The sequence below is a fragment of the Balaenoptera borealis genome (assembly GCF_965194805.1).
Source record: "Balaenoptera borealis genome assembly, chromosome: 19".
NCBI lineage: Eukaryota > Metazoa > Chordata > Mammalia > Artiodactyla > Balaenopteridae > Balaenoptera > Balaenoptera borealis.
Window position 1 is genome coordinate 61465494 of NC_138878.1, and position 10932 is coordinate 61476425.

The window sequence follows — 10932 nt, forward strand, 5'->3', positions numbered from 1 at the left end:
GTTGGGTGCTATCCGGTCCTGCCTTCCCGATGTCTTGTTCCGTCTGGAACTCACTCTAGGTCTCTGGGGGGGATCTCAGGTGTGCCTCCCAACCTTTTAAGGCTTCACCTCAGGCTTAACCGGGGAGCCCCCCGTGTCTCTTGTCTTTCCACCACTGCCCGCATGATCGCTTTCTCACCATCGCTTTGCTCCCTCATCTGTGTCCGCATCTCCCGGCCCCCAAGCTCTGTCTCCGTGCCCCCTCCCGCTGTGTCTTTCCTGTGCCACCGCCTCCTCTCCAGCCTGCTTGGGCCGAGGCCCAGCCGCCCTGCCTGGCCGTCCTCCCTGGCCCCCCCTCTGCGGCTCGGAGCTGGCCCCACCCCCTGCCCCCCCTCGGGCCAGGCCTCTGATCCTCCTGTGGACACAGAGGTCGGGCGCCCGGCACAAGGCCCCTGGGGCCGAGGACAGGCCGCAGCACCTCAGCACCCGCAGAGGCCTCGCATCAGCCCGAACAGAGGAGCCCCCGGCAGAGGGCATGGGGGTGGGCTGCCCCACCAGGTACGTGTCTCCGCGCGGAGCCCCAGGGCGGGGGTCCTGGCTCGGAGAGCCTTCCCCCCTCCTCCCCCCAACCTTCCTTGCTCGGGGGTCTGCCCCGGCACCTGCACCCCCTCCTCGCCGTTCCCCGCTCAGTGACACATTCCAGCCCCAGAGCGATCTCCCCCGCCCAGCTTCACTCCCCCCAGCTCAGAGCCCACCTCCGTTTTCTGCCTGTTGTCTTGTCCCATCTCTGTCCCCCATCTGGCTCTGTCACCACAGCTCCCGTCTTTCCGTTGACTAAGATGTGATCTCCACTTCTCTTTGCTTGGTTGCTGCTAGTCTGCTTCTTTTCTGTCCCCCTCTCTCTCCGGGCCTCTGTCCCCTCTGGATTCTTGTGACCCCTGGGGGGGGTCTCTGTCCTTCCCTCCATCTCAGGCCTGCCACTCCACACTCCCCCTCCCTGCCCGTCTCTGAGCTTCTGTACCCTCGTCTTTCTTCAGTCTCCACACCACATCCCCTCCTGTCGATCTCTGCCCTCCAACCTGCTGCCCAGACCCCCCTAGTGAGCGGGGGGGGCTTGTGAGGGGACAGCCCAGGGTCTCAGGGAGCGTGTGAAAGCGCTTCTGGGCGGAGGGGGCGCGGCACCTGGGGCGGGGCTTCTCAGCCCTAGATTAGACAGTGACTTTGACGTGAAGTTGATGCACCTTAAGCCCCGTGTGGCCTTTATATGGAAACATTAAGCTGCTCTCCCAGGTCAGGGGGAGGTGGGGGGGAGGGCTTCAGGCTCTGGATCCTCTCTGCTGGGGTCCTGCCGTTGCTGGTGGGAGGTGTGTGTGCCCTGAGGCCGAGTCCCATGTGCTGCCTCTGAACTGGACTGTGTTGGATGCAGACGGGACCCCCGGAGGTGAAGGCCCCTCCTGTCTGCTTTATGAAATGGACAAGATCACATCTGCCTCACGGGGCTGAGGGTGGCACAGGAGGATTTAGTAAAGCAGAGTCCTGGGCTGGAAAGGCTCAGGACCCAAACCAGCAGCCCACCCCTGGCACTCCGTGGGTCTGGCCAGGTCTCAGCCCACTCCCCAACCTGTGAACCGGAGTGATGACCTTGACCTCCCAGCATCCTGAGCAGCCAAGGTGAGCGGCGGGGTCTGGTGGAGAGCAGTGGGCGGGCTGTAGACATCTGGTGAGCTTGGCAAGGCCCGGGACATCGGTGCTCAGGAAATAGGAGCGTGCGATTAGGTTGTCTGTGGTCCAGTCTGTCACTCAGGCTTTGGCACCAAGAAGGCTGGATGGGAGTTCAGGGTTTGCTGTTCCTTGGCTGAGGGACCTGGGACAAGGGATGGACCTCAGCGCCTCAGTTTGCTTTACTGTGAGAAGTAAAGTCCCCACATCCAAGGGTTGTGGTCAAAGATGGGTGACTGGGTGTGAGGAGGCCCCGCCGGTCCCCCGCGGCCCCTCCCCCATCATGTCATCAGGTGGCCCCTGAGAGGAGACTAGTGCATAGTGGGGACTTCCAGGCAGGAGAGAGCTGCAAATGTCGAGGTCAGAGCCTGGATCCTGACCTCAGACCTGCCCCCTTCAGCGACGAGTCTCGGTTTCCCCTTTTTGGAAGAACAATCTCTAATGCCCAGAATAGTTGAGGCTGAAAAAAAGAGAGTTGGGGCACATCATGGGCGCTGAACACAGCCAGGCGCGGTCCACTCTGACGTGAGCCTCAGCTTTGCCTCTGCAGAATGGGCTTAAGAAAATCCCACGTGGCGGAGCTGTCTGGGTGGTCACGGACAGCAGGTGCAGAGTTCTGGGGGCGGGGGGCGGGGCAGGGGAGTGGGTACCTGTTGATGTTGAACTTGACATCAACTAACAACTCACTCTCCTTGGAGTGAGTGCCCCCAGCCCTGCTAAGAAGCCCATGAGGATCCCCAGAGCCTGGCACAGGGGGCTCATAGTACCTAGGTGCTTGGTAGGTATTGATGGAACTGATGTGCAAAAACATTTAACCCCTAGCCCAGACAGGTCCCGGAAGTCCCTCCACCACAGGGCCAGATGTTAACCCTGCAGCTGCTGGAGGGCAATGAGGTCTGCAGGTCCATGCCTGGCCCCTCCGCTCTTCCTCTCCCTCCCCATAGTTCAGCTGCTAAGATTCCCTCCATTTCTCAGATGAGGGAACTGAGGCTCAGAAAGGGATGTGACTTGCCACCAGCCATATAGCTAGTAAGTGCCCGAGCTGGGATTCAACGTACAACTGCCTGATTCAAAAGCCCGAGTTCTTTCTTCTGGATTCCTCTTCCTTTCAAGGTGTGTGTTGTTGTTTTTTTAAATCCCCATTCCACAGATGAGCAAACTGAGGCTCCAGAAAATGAAGCCAGTGGTCCCAAGGCACACAGTGGGTCAGCAACTGAGCCAAGATTGGGCCCTGGGTCTATATGACTGAAAGACCCTTCCTGACCTTGATGAAATCTAATTTCCCCATTTTACAGCTGAGGAAACTGAGGTTTAGAAAGGTTTCCCCATGATCTGAGAGTCAGGGCCAAGCCTGGGTTTTATGGTATGTTTTTGTTTTTTGTAACAGCTTCATTGAAATATAACCCACATCCCATACAATTCACACATTAAAGTGTACACTTCAGTGTTTTTTTGGTATATTCAGAGTTGTGCAACCATCACCACAATCAGTTTTAGAACATTTTCATCACCCCACTAAGAAACCCCATTCCTCTGGCTATCGCTCCCCCATCTCCCCATCTCCCCAGTCCTGGGCACCACTAGTCTTATTTCTCAGTTTACAGATTTGTCCATTTTGGATATTTCATATAAATGGAATTACACAATATATGGTCTTTAGTGATTGGCTTCTTTCACTTCGCATGTGTTTTCAAGTTTCATCCATGTTGTAGCATGTATCATGTCATTTTTTAAAAAATTACTGGGTAGTATTCCACTGTGTGGATAGACCACATTTTATTTATTCATTCATCAGTTGATGGATGTTTGGGTGTTTCCATCTTTTGGCTATTGTGAATAATAATACTGCTATGAGTATCTGTGAACAGTTTGTGTGGACACTTTGTTGTTTTGGTTTTTATTCTTAATTTTTGGCTGCACTGCACGACATGCGGGATCCTAGTTCCCCGACCAGGGATCGAACTTGAGCCCCCTGCAGTGGAAGCACAGATTCCCAACCACTGGACCGCCAGGGAAGTCCCCTGGACACTTAGTTTTAATTCTCTTGGGTAGATACTTAGGCGTGGAATTGGTAACTCTATGTTTAACCATTTAAGGAACTGCCAGACTGTTTTCCACACCAGCTGTGTAATTTTACATTCCACCAGTAGCATAGGAAGGTGCCAATTTCTCCACATCTTTGTTAATGCTTTTCTGGTTTTGTTTTTTCTAATTCTTATAGCCATCCTAAGTGGGTATGAAGTGGTATCTCACTGTGGTTTTGATTTGCATTTCCCTGATGACATAATGTTGTCAGTTATCTTTTCCTATACTTATTGACTATTTGTACAGTTGACCCTTGAAAAACATGGAGGTTAGGGGTGCCAACCCTTTGCACAGTAGAAAATATGAGTATAACTTTAGAGTTGGTCCTCTGTATACATGGTTCTGAATCCAAGGATTCAACAAACTGCAGACCATGTAGTACTACTGTAGTACTTATTGAGAAAAATCTGCGTATAAGTGGACCCTTGCAGTTCAAACCCATGTTGTTCAAGGGTCAACTGTATATCTTTTTGGAGAAATGCCTATTCAGATCCTTTGCCCATTTTAAAATTGGGCTGTCTTTTTCTTATTGAGTTATAAGGGCTCTTTATATGTTTTAGATGCAAATTTCTTAGATACGATTTGCAACTATTTTTTCCCATTAGTGGGTTGTCTTTTCACTTTCATCTTAGTGTCCTTGGAAGCACAAGAGTTTTTAATTTTGATGAAGTTCAAGTTATCTTTTTTTTTTTCCCTTCTGTTGCTTGTGCCTTCTGAGCTTTTGAACTATAGGTGACCTCAGAGCCCAGGCTCATCTCTCCCAGCTGGAGTCACAGCAGCAGTTACCACTTAGTCTTTTTTTTTTTTTTTTTTAATTTTTAAAATTTTTATTGCAGTATAGTTGATTTACAATATTGTGTTAGTTTCAGGTGTACAGCTGTGATTCAGTTATATATGTATACTTTTTCAGGTTCTTTTCCATTGTAGGTTATTACAAGATATTGAATATAGTTCCCTGTGCTATATAGTAGGTCCTTGTTGTTTATCTCTTTTATATTTAGTAGTGTGTATCTGTTAATCCCAAACTCCTATCTTATCCACTACCCCCCCACCCGCCCCTTTCCCCTTTGGTAGCCATAAGTTTGTTTTCTTTGTGACCGCTTAGTCTTTATTTTATGAGCATGGACTCCGGAGCTGGACTGCTAGCACTCAAATCCCAGCTTAGTTCTGTACCTCTGTTTCCTCATCTGTAAAATGGGGGTGATAACGTCTACATTGTTGAGGTTCGAAAATCTAAATTTATGTAAAGTGCTCACAACAGTGTCTGGCGCTGTATAAATGTCCGCTCTAGTTACTGTAGTGCTTGCTGTAACACAGTACTGATGCTATGGCTATAGTTGTGTTCCTGTTGTTGCTACACAACCATCTCCTATAGTATTACCATCAGTGTTTTTGTCTGTTTTTTTGGCCGTGCCGTGCGGCCTGTGGGATCTTAGTTCCTCGACCAGGGATGGAACCTGCGCCCTTGGCAGTGAAGGCGCATGGTCCTAACCACTGGACCGCCAGGGAATTCCCCCACCAGTGTTGTTGATGCTGTACTGTTCTGATTTTCCACCCATTTGCCAGATGAGGCCACTAAGGCCCAGAGAGCATGCTGGCCAATGAGCCCCCCCATTTCCGGCAGCCCTGACGTGGCTGCCCGTTTCTTGTCCCCGCAGGTTTGGGGCGCCCGCCCCCCGCTAGGCCAAGTGGAGGGGGTGTCCCCGCCCAATGGGCCTGGCCAGGGCCCTGCGCCGCCTGAGCGGCGCCCTGGAGTCGGCAAACAATCGGGCGGGAGATGAGGAGCAGGCCGGGCCAGAGCTGTGCCGCAACGGGTGGGCGCCAGCGCAGTCGCCAGTGGGGAGGCGCCGCGGGCGCTTCGTCAAGAAGGACGGGCACTGCAACGTGCGCTTCGTGAACCTGGGCGGCCACGGCGCGCGCTACCTGAGCGACCTGTTCACCACGTGCGTGGACGTGCGCTGGCGCTGGATGTGCCTGCTCTTCTCCTGCTCCTTCCTCGCCTCCTGGCTGCTCTTTGGCCTGGCCTTCTGGCTCATCGCCTCCCTGCACGGTGACCTGGCTGCCCCGCCGCCAACCGCCCCCTGCTTCTCGCAGGTGGCTAGCTTCCTGGCCGCCTTCCTCTTCGCGCTGGAGACGCAGACGTCCATTGGCTACGGCGTGCGCAGCGTCACCGAGGAGTGTCCGGCCGCCGTGGCCGCTGTGGTGCTGCAGTGCATCGCCGGCTGCGTGCTGGACGCCTTTGTCGTGGGCGCCGTCATGGCCAAGATGGCCAAGCCCAAGAAGCGCAACGAGACGCTGGTCTTCAGCGAGAACGCCGTCGTGGCGCTGCGTGACCGCCGCCTCTGCCTCATGTGGCGCGTCGGCAACCTGCGCCGCAGCCACCTCGTCGAGGCCCACGTGCGGGCCCAGCTGCTGCAGGTGCGAGACTGTCCCGGCGGACGACCACGCCCCCTGGTGGGCGGGCCCTTTCACGAGTTCGGGGAGTAGGTGTCCCGGGGGATGGTGGGAGTTGTAGGTCTAAGGGACAGGTGTGCGTGGAGCCTGGAGCCTGGATGGGATCTGGACTACAATTCCCAGCAGTCTCCCGGGGCAGGGCCCCTTCCGCCCCACTTGGTGCGCTGAGGATGGCTCCCCGAGCTGCTGTAGATGTAAACCCAAGAGAAAGGTCTCTGATCATTTCTTCCTGGAGGCCTAGACTTCAGACAGATTTTGAGACTTATAGAGCTCCCTGTGGCTTGAGGATGGACCCTCTATCGAATTGTGGGAAATCCAGACCTGCGAGGTCCATGCCTGGCCGGTAAAGTCTCTGAACTACATTTCCCAGAAGCCTCTGGGGGCAGGGAAATTGCCCACCTGGGGTGGTCTGAGGAGGTGTTGTAGTTTTGCGGGTGGTGTAAACCACGGCTCAGGTTTACGATTCTCAGCAGATATTGTGGTACAGAGAGAGACCTGTGACTGAGGCCAGACCCCTATGGGCTTGTGGGAGATGTAGGCCCCGAGGATGGGGTGCAACTCAACTCACACCTGCAGAGTCAGGGAACACAATTCTCCATGGCCTCTGGGCAGCATTTGTGAGAGACTTCATTCTCCACCTCAGGGGCCCAGACTCTCCCACCAGCCTCCTGCTCAGAGAAGTACAGGGCAGTGGTTGGGAAATTCTTGAATTTTAGCGTCTCACCAAACAAACAAATAAACAAACAAAAAACCAAAACAAACAAAAACCAACTACAATTCCCATTGGCCCCTGGGGCAGCGGCTCCTTCCAGCGCCCTGACGAAGGCGCCTTAGAATTGTGTTTCTAGAATTGTGGTCAAACTGCCCAAGCAAATTCTGGGGCAGCAGCTGCCCTTGCCTTGCAAGTAAAGACACTTAAGAACTCTGGTCTGGGGCTGGACTGGGGTGAGAGGGAGGACAGGGTCGTGGTGGGAACTACAACTCCCAGCAGCCTCTGGGGGCTCTGGGGAGACAGTGGCAAGAGAATGGGTCCCCACCCCACCCCCACCTCTGTCTCCTGCTTGACTGAAACACCAGTATTCACGACCAGGAGGGACACTGTCTCTCGCAGAAGTCTTTGGGGTGCTGACATGGCCTGGGAGGTGGGTATGGAACCAATGGGTAGATGGGGTGAAACTGCCAATACCTGGCCTGGGGTTAGGCCCCCACCCCACACAGATACAGAGACACACAAGGGGATGGAGGTAGTTGGTTTGGGGGTGTGGGTAGATAGCCCAGAGGCCAGCCTGAGGCAGTGGTGAAACATAGGCTGTTGGACCTAGATTGCCATCCTGGTTTATCTTTCTCTGGCCATATATTGAAAGCCATTTTTCTATCCCTCTCCTCCTTCTCCAATTGCTGGTTGGATGTCATTCTTATCTTCTGTTGTCTCTTTAACTCCGTTTCTGTATTGCTGATTTCTGTGGCTCTATGTGAATGTCACTCTGTCCCTCTCTTTTTCTCTCCCCTGTCTTTCTCGGATTTCTTTCCTCAGTCTTCCTCTGAGTCTCTGGGCCTCCGTCCTCTCCTCCCTGGACCTCCATCTCCCTCTCTCTGGGTCTCTGTCCTTCTCTCTTTCTGGCTTACCATCCCCCTCTCTCTGGGTCCCTGTTCTCCCCACACCCCAACACCTACTGGTCTCTGCCCTCCTCTTTCTCTGCATCTCTCTCCCCTCCTCTCGCTGTCTCTGTCTCCATTTATCTCTCTGCTCCCTAATGTCTGTCTTTGGCCACTCGCCTTTTGCTACAGCCTCGCGTGACCCCGGAGGGTGAGTACATACCGCTGGACCACCAGGATGTGGACGTGGGCTTTGATGGTGGCACCGATCGCATCTTCCTTGTGTCTCCCATCACCATCGTGCATGAGATCGACTCCGCCAGTCCTCTGTATGAACTAGGACGCGCCGAGCTGGCCCGGGCTGACTTTGAGCTGGTGGTCATTCTCGAGGGCATGGTCGAGGCCACAGCTATGACCACACAGTGTCGCTCTTCCTACCTCCCTGGTGAGCTGCTCTGGGGACATCGTTTTGAGCCGGTCCTCTTCCAGCGTGGCTCCCAGTACGAGGTTGACTATCGCCACTTCCATCGCACTTATGAGGTCCCAGGGACACCCGTCTGCAGCGCCAAGGAGCTGGACGAACAGGCAGAGCGTGCTTCCCACAGCCCCAAGTCTGGCTTCCCCGGCTCTCTGACAGCATTTTGCTATGAGAATGAACTTGCTCTCAGTTGCTGCCAGGAGGAAGAGGAGGAAGAGGAGGAAGAGGAGGGGGATGCGGCAGAGGCAGAAGACAGGGCTGCCAGCCCCCGAGTACTCACACCAACCCTGGCGCTGACCTTGCCCCCATGATACAAGCTGGTACCCCCCTATTTGTACCCCTTTCCCAGAGGTAGCAAGATGGAGAGATTGGGCCCTCTCCTGGGATGAGGGCAGGTGTTTCCTAAGACCAACAGGCTTGCTGGGTAAATTATTAGCTGGTGATGTTCTGCCACGTCTAGTGGACCTACCAATGAACATACTGGACCTTAATTCCTCTGAATTCTGTGCTCCCTCCTGAGACGCCTTTGTCAGCCCAATTCCTGAGTCTCCCCAGAGATAAGGGATCCAGAATTCTGGACCACCCAAGAGGCAAGGACTGGTATTTCTAGATTCCTCTAGGTGGCTGGTTTGGTTTGTTAAGCAGGATCATGAAATGATGGTATAGCCAACCTCCAGGGGAAGAAGTCATCTGTTCTCAAGCAGCAGCAGAGATGAAGAATTTGTTGGTCTGAACTGACCTAAGATTCAAGGGACTGTTTCTTCTCGACTCAGCCAACCACATAGCAAATCATTTTTTCTAGACGACCTAAGGAGGGAAAGTTATGGAATGCCCCAAGAATTCAAGACTATATTGATTGACCAATGACAAGGAATGTTGACTGCAAATCAGGAAAAGACTTTGCGGTTCCAGAAAACCCCAGTGTTGAGATTCTGTGAATCCAGATTGACCACAGAGGCAAGCACTGGGGATTCTGGAACAGCTTTGACCAGAGAATTGGACTACTCCAGAAACTAAAGAGTTATGTTTCTAGAATGCACAAAACAAATGGAGAGTCTGTGGGTCTAGAAGGACTAAAGTGACAGATTGGGAGTTCTTGATGGGCGATAACTCCAGACCACTGGCTCTAGAACATCGAACCAAGGGGGAGAATCAACGCTCTACATGATCCACAGGCTTTGTGTCTTTTTTAAGTGCCATTCTAGAATGTCCAAAGGAATCAAGATTCTGTGGCTCTAGATCGATCACAGAGTCAGGGAAGGATCGGCAATTCTGATGTCTGAGGTGTGCTGGTTGCAGTTTGCCCAGTGGAGTGGAGACTGTCAATGAAGATAGATGACTTCTTTATGGTTCTGTAATGCCAAAAGGAATCAAGGCTCCAGGGATCCAGAGTTGTCCGTTATCAAAACCCGGAAGTTCTAATCAGCTCCTAGAACTTGGCAGTTTGAGGAGGTGGACTCGGGACTTGACGGGCAGCATTGCTGGGCTGACCTAGAAGGTGAGGGCTCGGGTGAGACCCTGTGGGTAACAGGGCTAGTTATTGGGCAAGGGAAGGGAGAGGCCCAAGGCTGGTGAGTCTACAGTGCTCTGGAATCTCTCACCTAGAGATGTGTGTCTATTTCTTAAAGATGTTATACATATGTATATTATATATATATATATATAATATAAATAAAGATATCTATCTATTTTTTCCTGTGTTCCTACAGTGGGGTTAGAAATTGAGCTTGAGTTAGTGGAATGGAGTGCTTTACAAGGATCCAGGAAGCTTTACTCTAGACCCCAACTCTGCCTCAACTGACTGTGTGACTTTGAGCAAATCACGCCCTTCTCCTCATCTCAGTTTCCCCATCTGTAAAAACGGGGTATTGGAACTTGAAGTTCTCCAAGGGCCTTTCCACGAGGATGATTCCTCACTTCACTGAGGGTTGGATGGGGGTGAGGGTCCTGGAGATACCCCAGCTCTCCCTGGTTCTGGAATGCCTGGCCTTCTGGGGGCAACAGGGATGGGAGATGCTCTCAGAGGCCAGGTCTGAACCTGGATGTCTGAATGACAGGGCAGGCAAGGGGGAGTGAGGGTTGTGGCTCAGGGCCAGAATCACCTCCTCTCTGGTGCAGCTTGGGGGCAGGGGAAGGAGGAGGTACCTCTGAATGTCAGGGGAATGTATGTGTTTAGGGGGAGACTTGTCCCCCAGATTAGATCATTGGGAGCCCTGTGATGGAATGGTGTGTCTGGGAGTGTGCTTCTGGGGTACACAGAGGTCCTTGGATCTGGCCCCTGCCCATGCTGCTATCTACCTAAGTGCCCAGCAGGCTAGAAGCCAGCCGCAGAAGGAGCCAGTGCCAGGGAGGACACGTTCCCACCGCTGTGTTCCAGGATTGAGGGCAGGCACTCTCATTGCCCATCAGCCTGCCCCAGTGCTGCATCAACCCAGGTCCCCCCTTCTGGTTTCCCCACCTCCCTTTATCCTGCAGAATCCCCACATAATAACGGGATGGAATTAATTAGCTGGCTGCTACCCCAGCTCAGGGTGGCTGGGGTAGGTATCCGGGGCAAAGGAAACCCAGGCATGAAGAAGGGTGTTAAGTTGGGGGTGAAGGGACAGGAAAAGGGTTCTGTT

The 10932-nt window shown here is 53.3% G+C and overlaps 1 protein-coding gene across 4 annotated transcripts; it reads left to right on the plus strand.

Moving 5' to 3' along the window:
• The first annotated feature begins 406 nt into the window (after positions 1 to 406).
• Positions 407 to 10003, plus strand: KCNJ14 (potassium inwardly rectifying channel subfamily J member 14). Of its 4 annotated transcripts, XM_082368653.1 has the most exons (4): positions 407 to 537; positions 1406 to 1650; positions 5442 to 6201; positions 8026 to 10003. In XM_082368653.1, the coding sequence occupies exons 3-4, from the start codon at positions 5494 to 5496 to the stop codon at positions 8620 to 8622; spliced, it is 1305 nt and encodes a 434-aa protein (XP_082224779.1). In that variant the 5' UTR covers positions 407 to 537; positions 1406 to 1650; positions 5442 to 5493; the 3' UTR covers positions 8623 to 10003. The 4 variants fall into 4 exon arrangements, with proteins under 4 accessions (XP_082224779.1, XP_082224777.1, XP_082224778.1 ...); XM_082368651.1 differs by having other exon boundaries at positions 407 to 1650; XM_082368654.1 differs by lacking the exon at positions 1406 to 1650 and having other exon boundaries at positions 519 to 537.
• Positions 10004 to 10932: the final 929 nt, after the last annotated feature.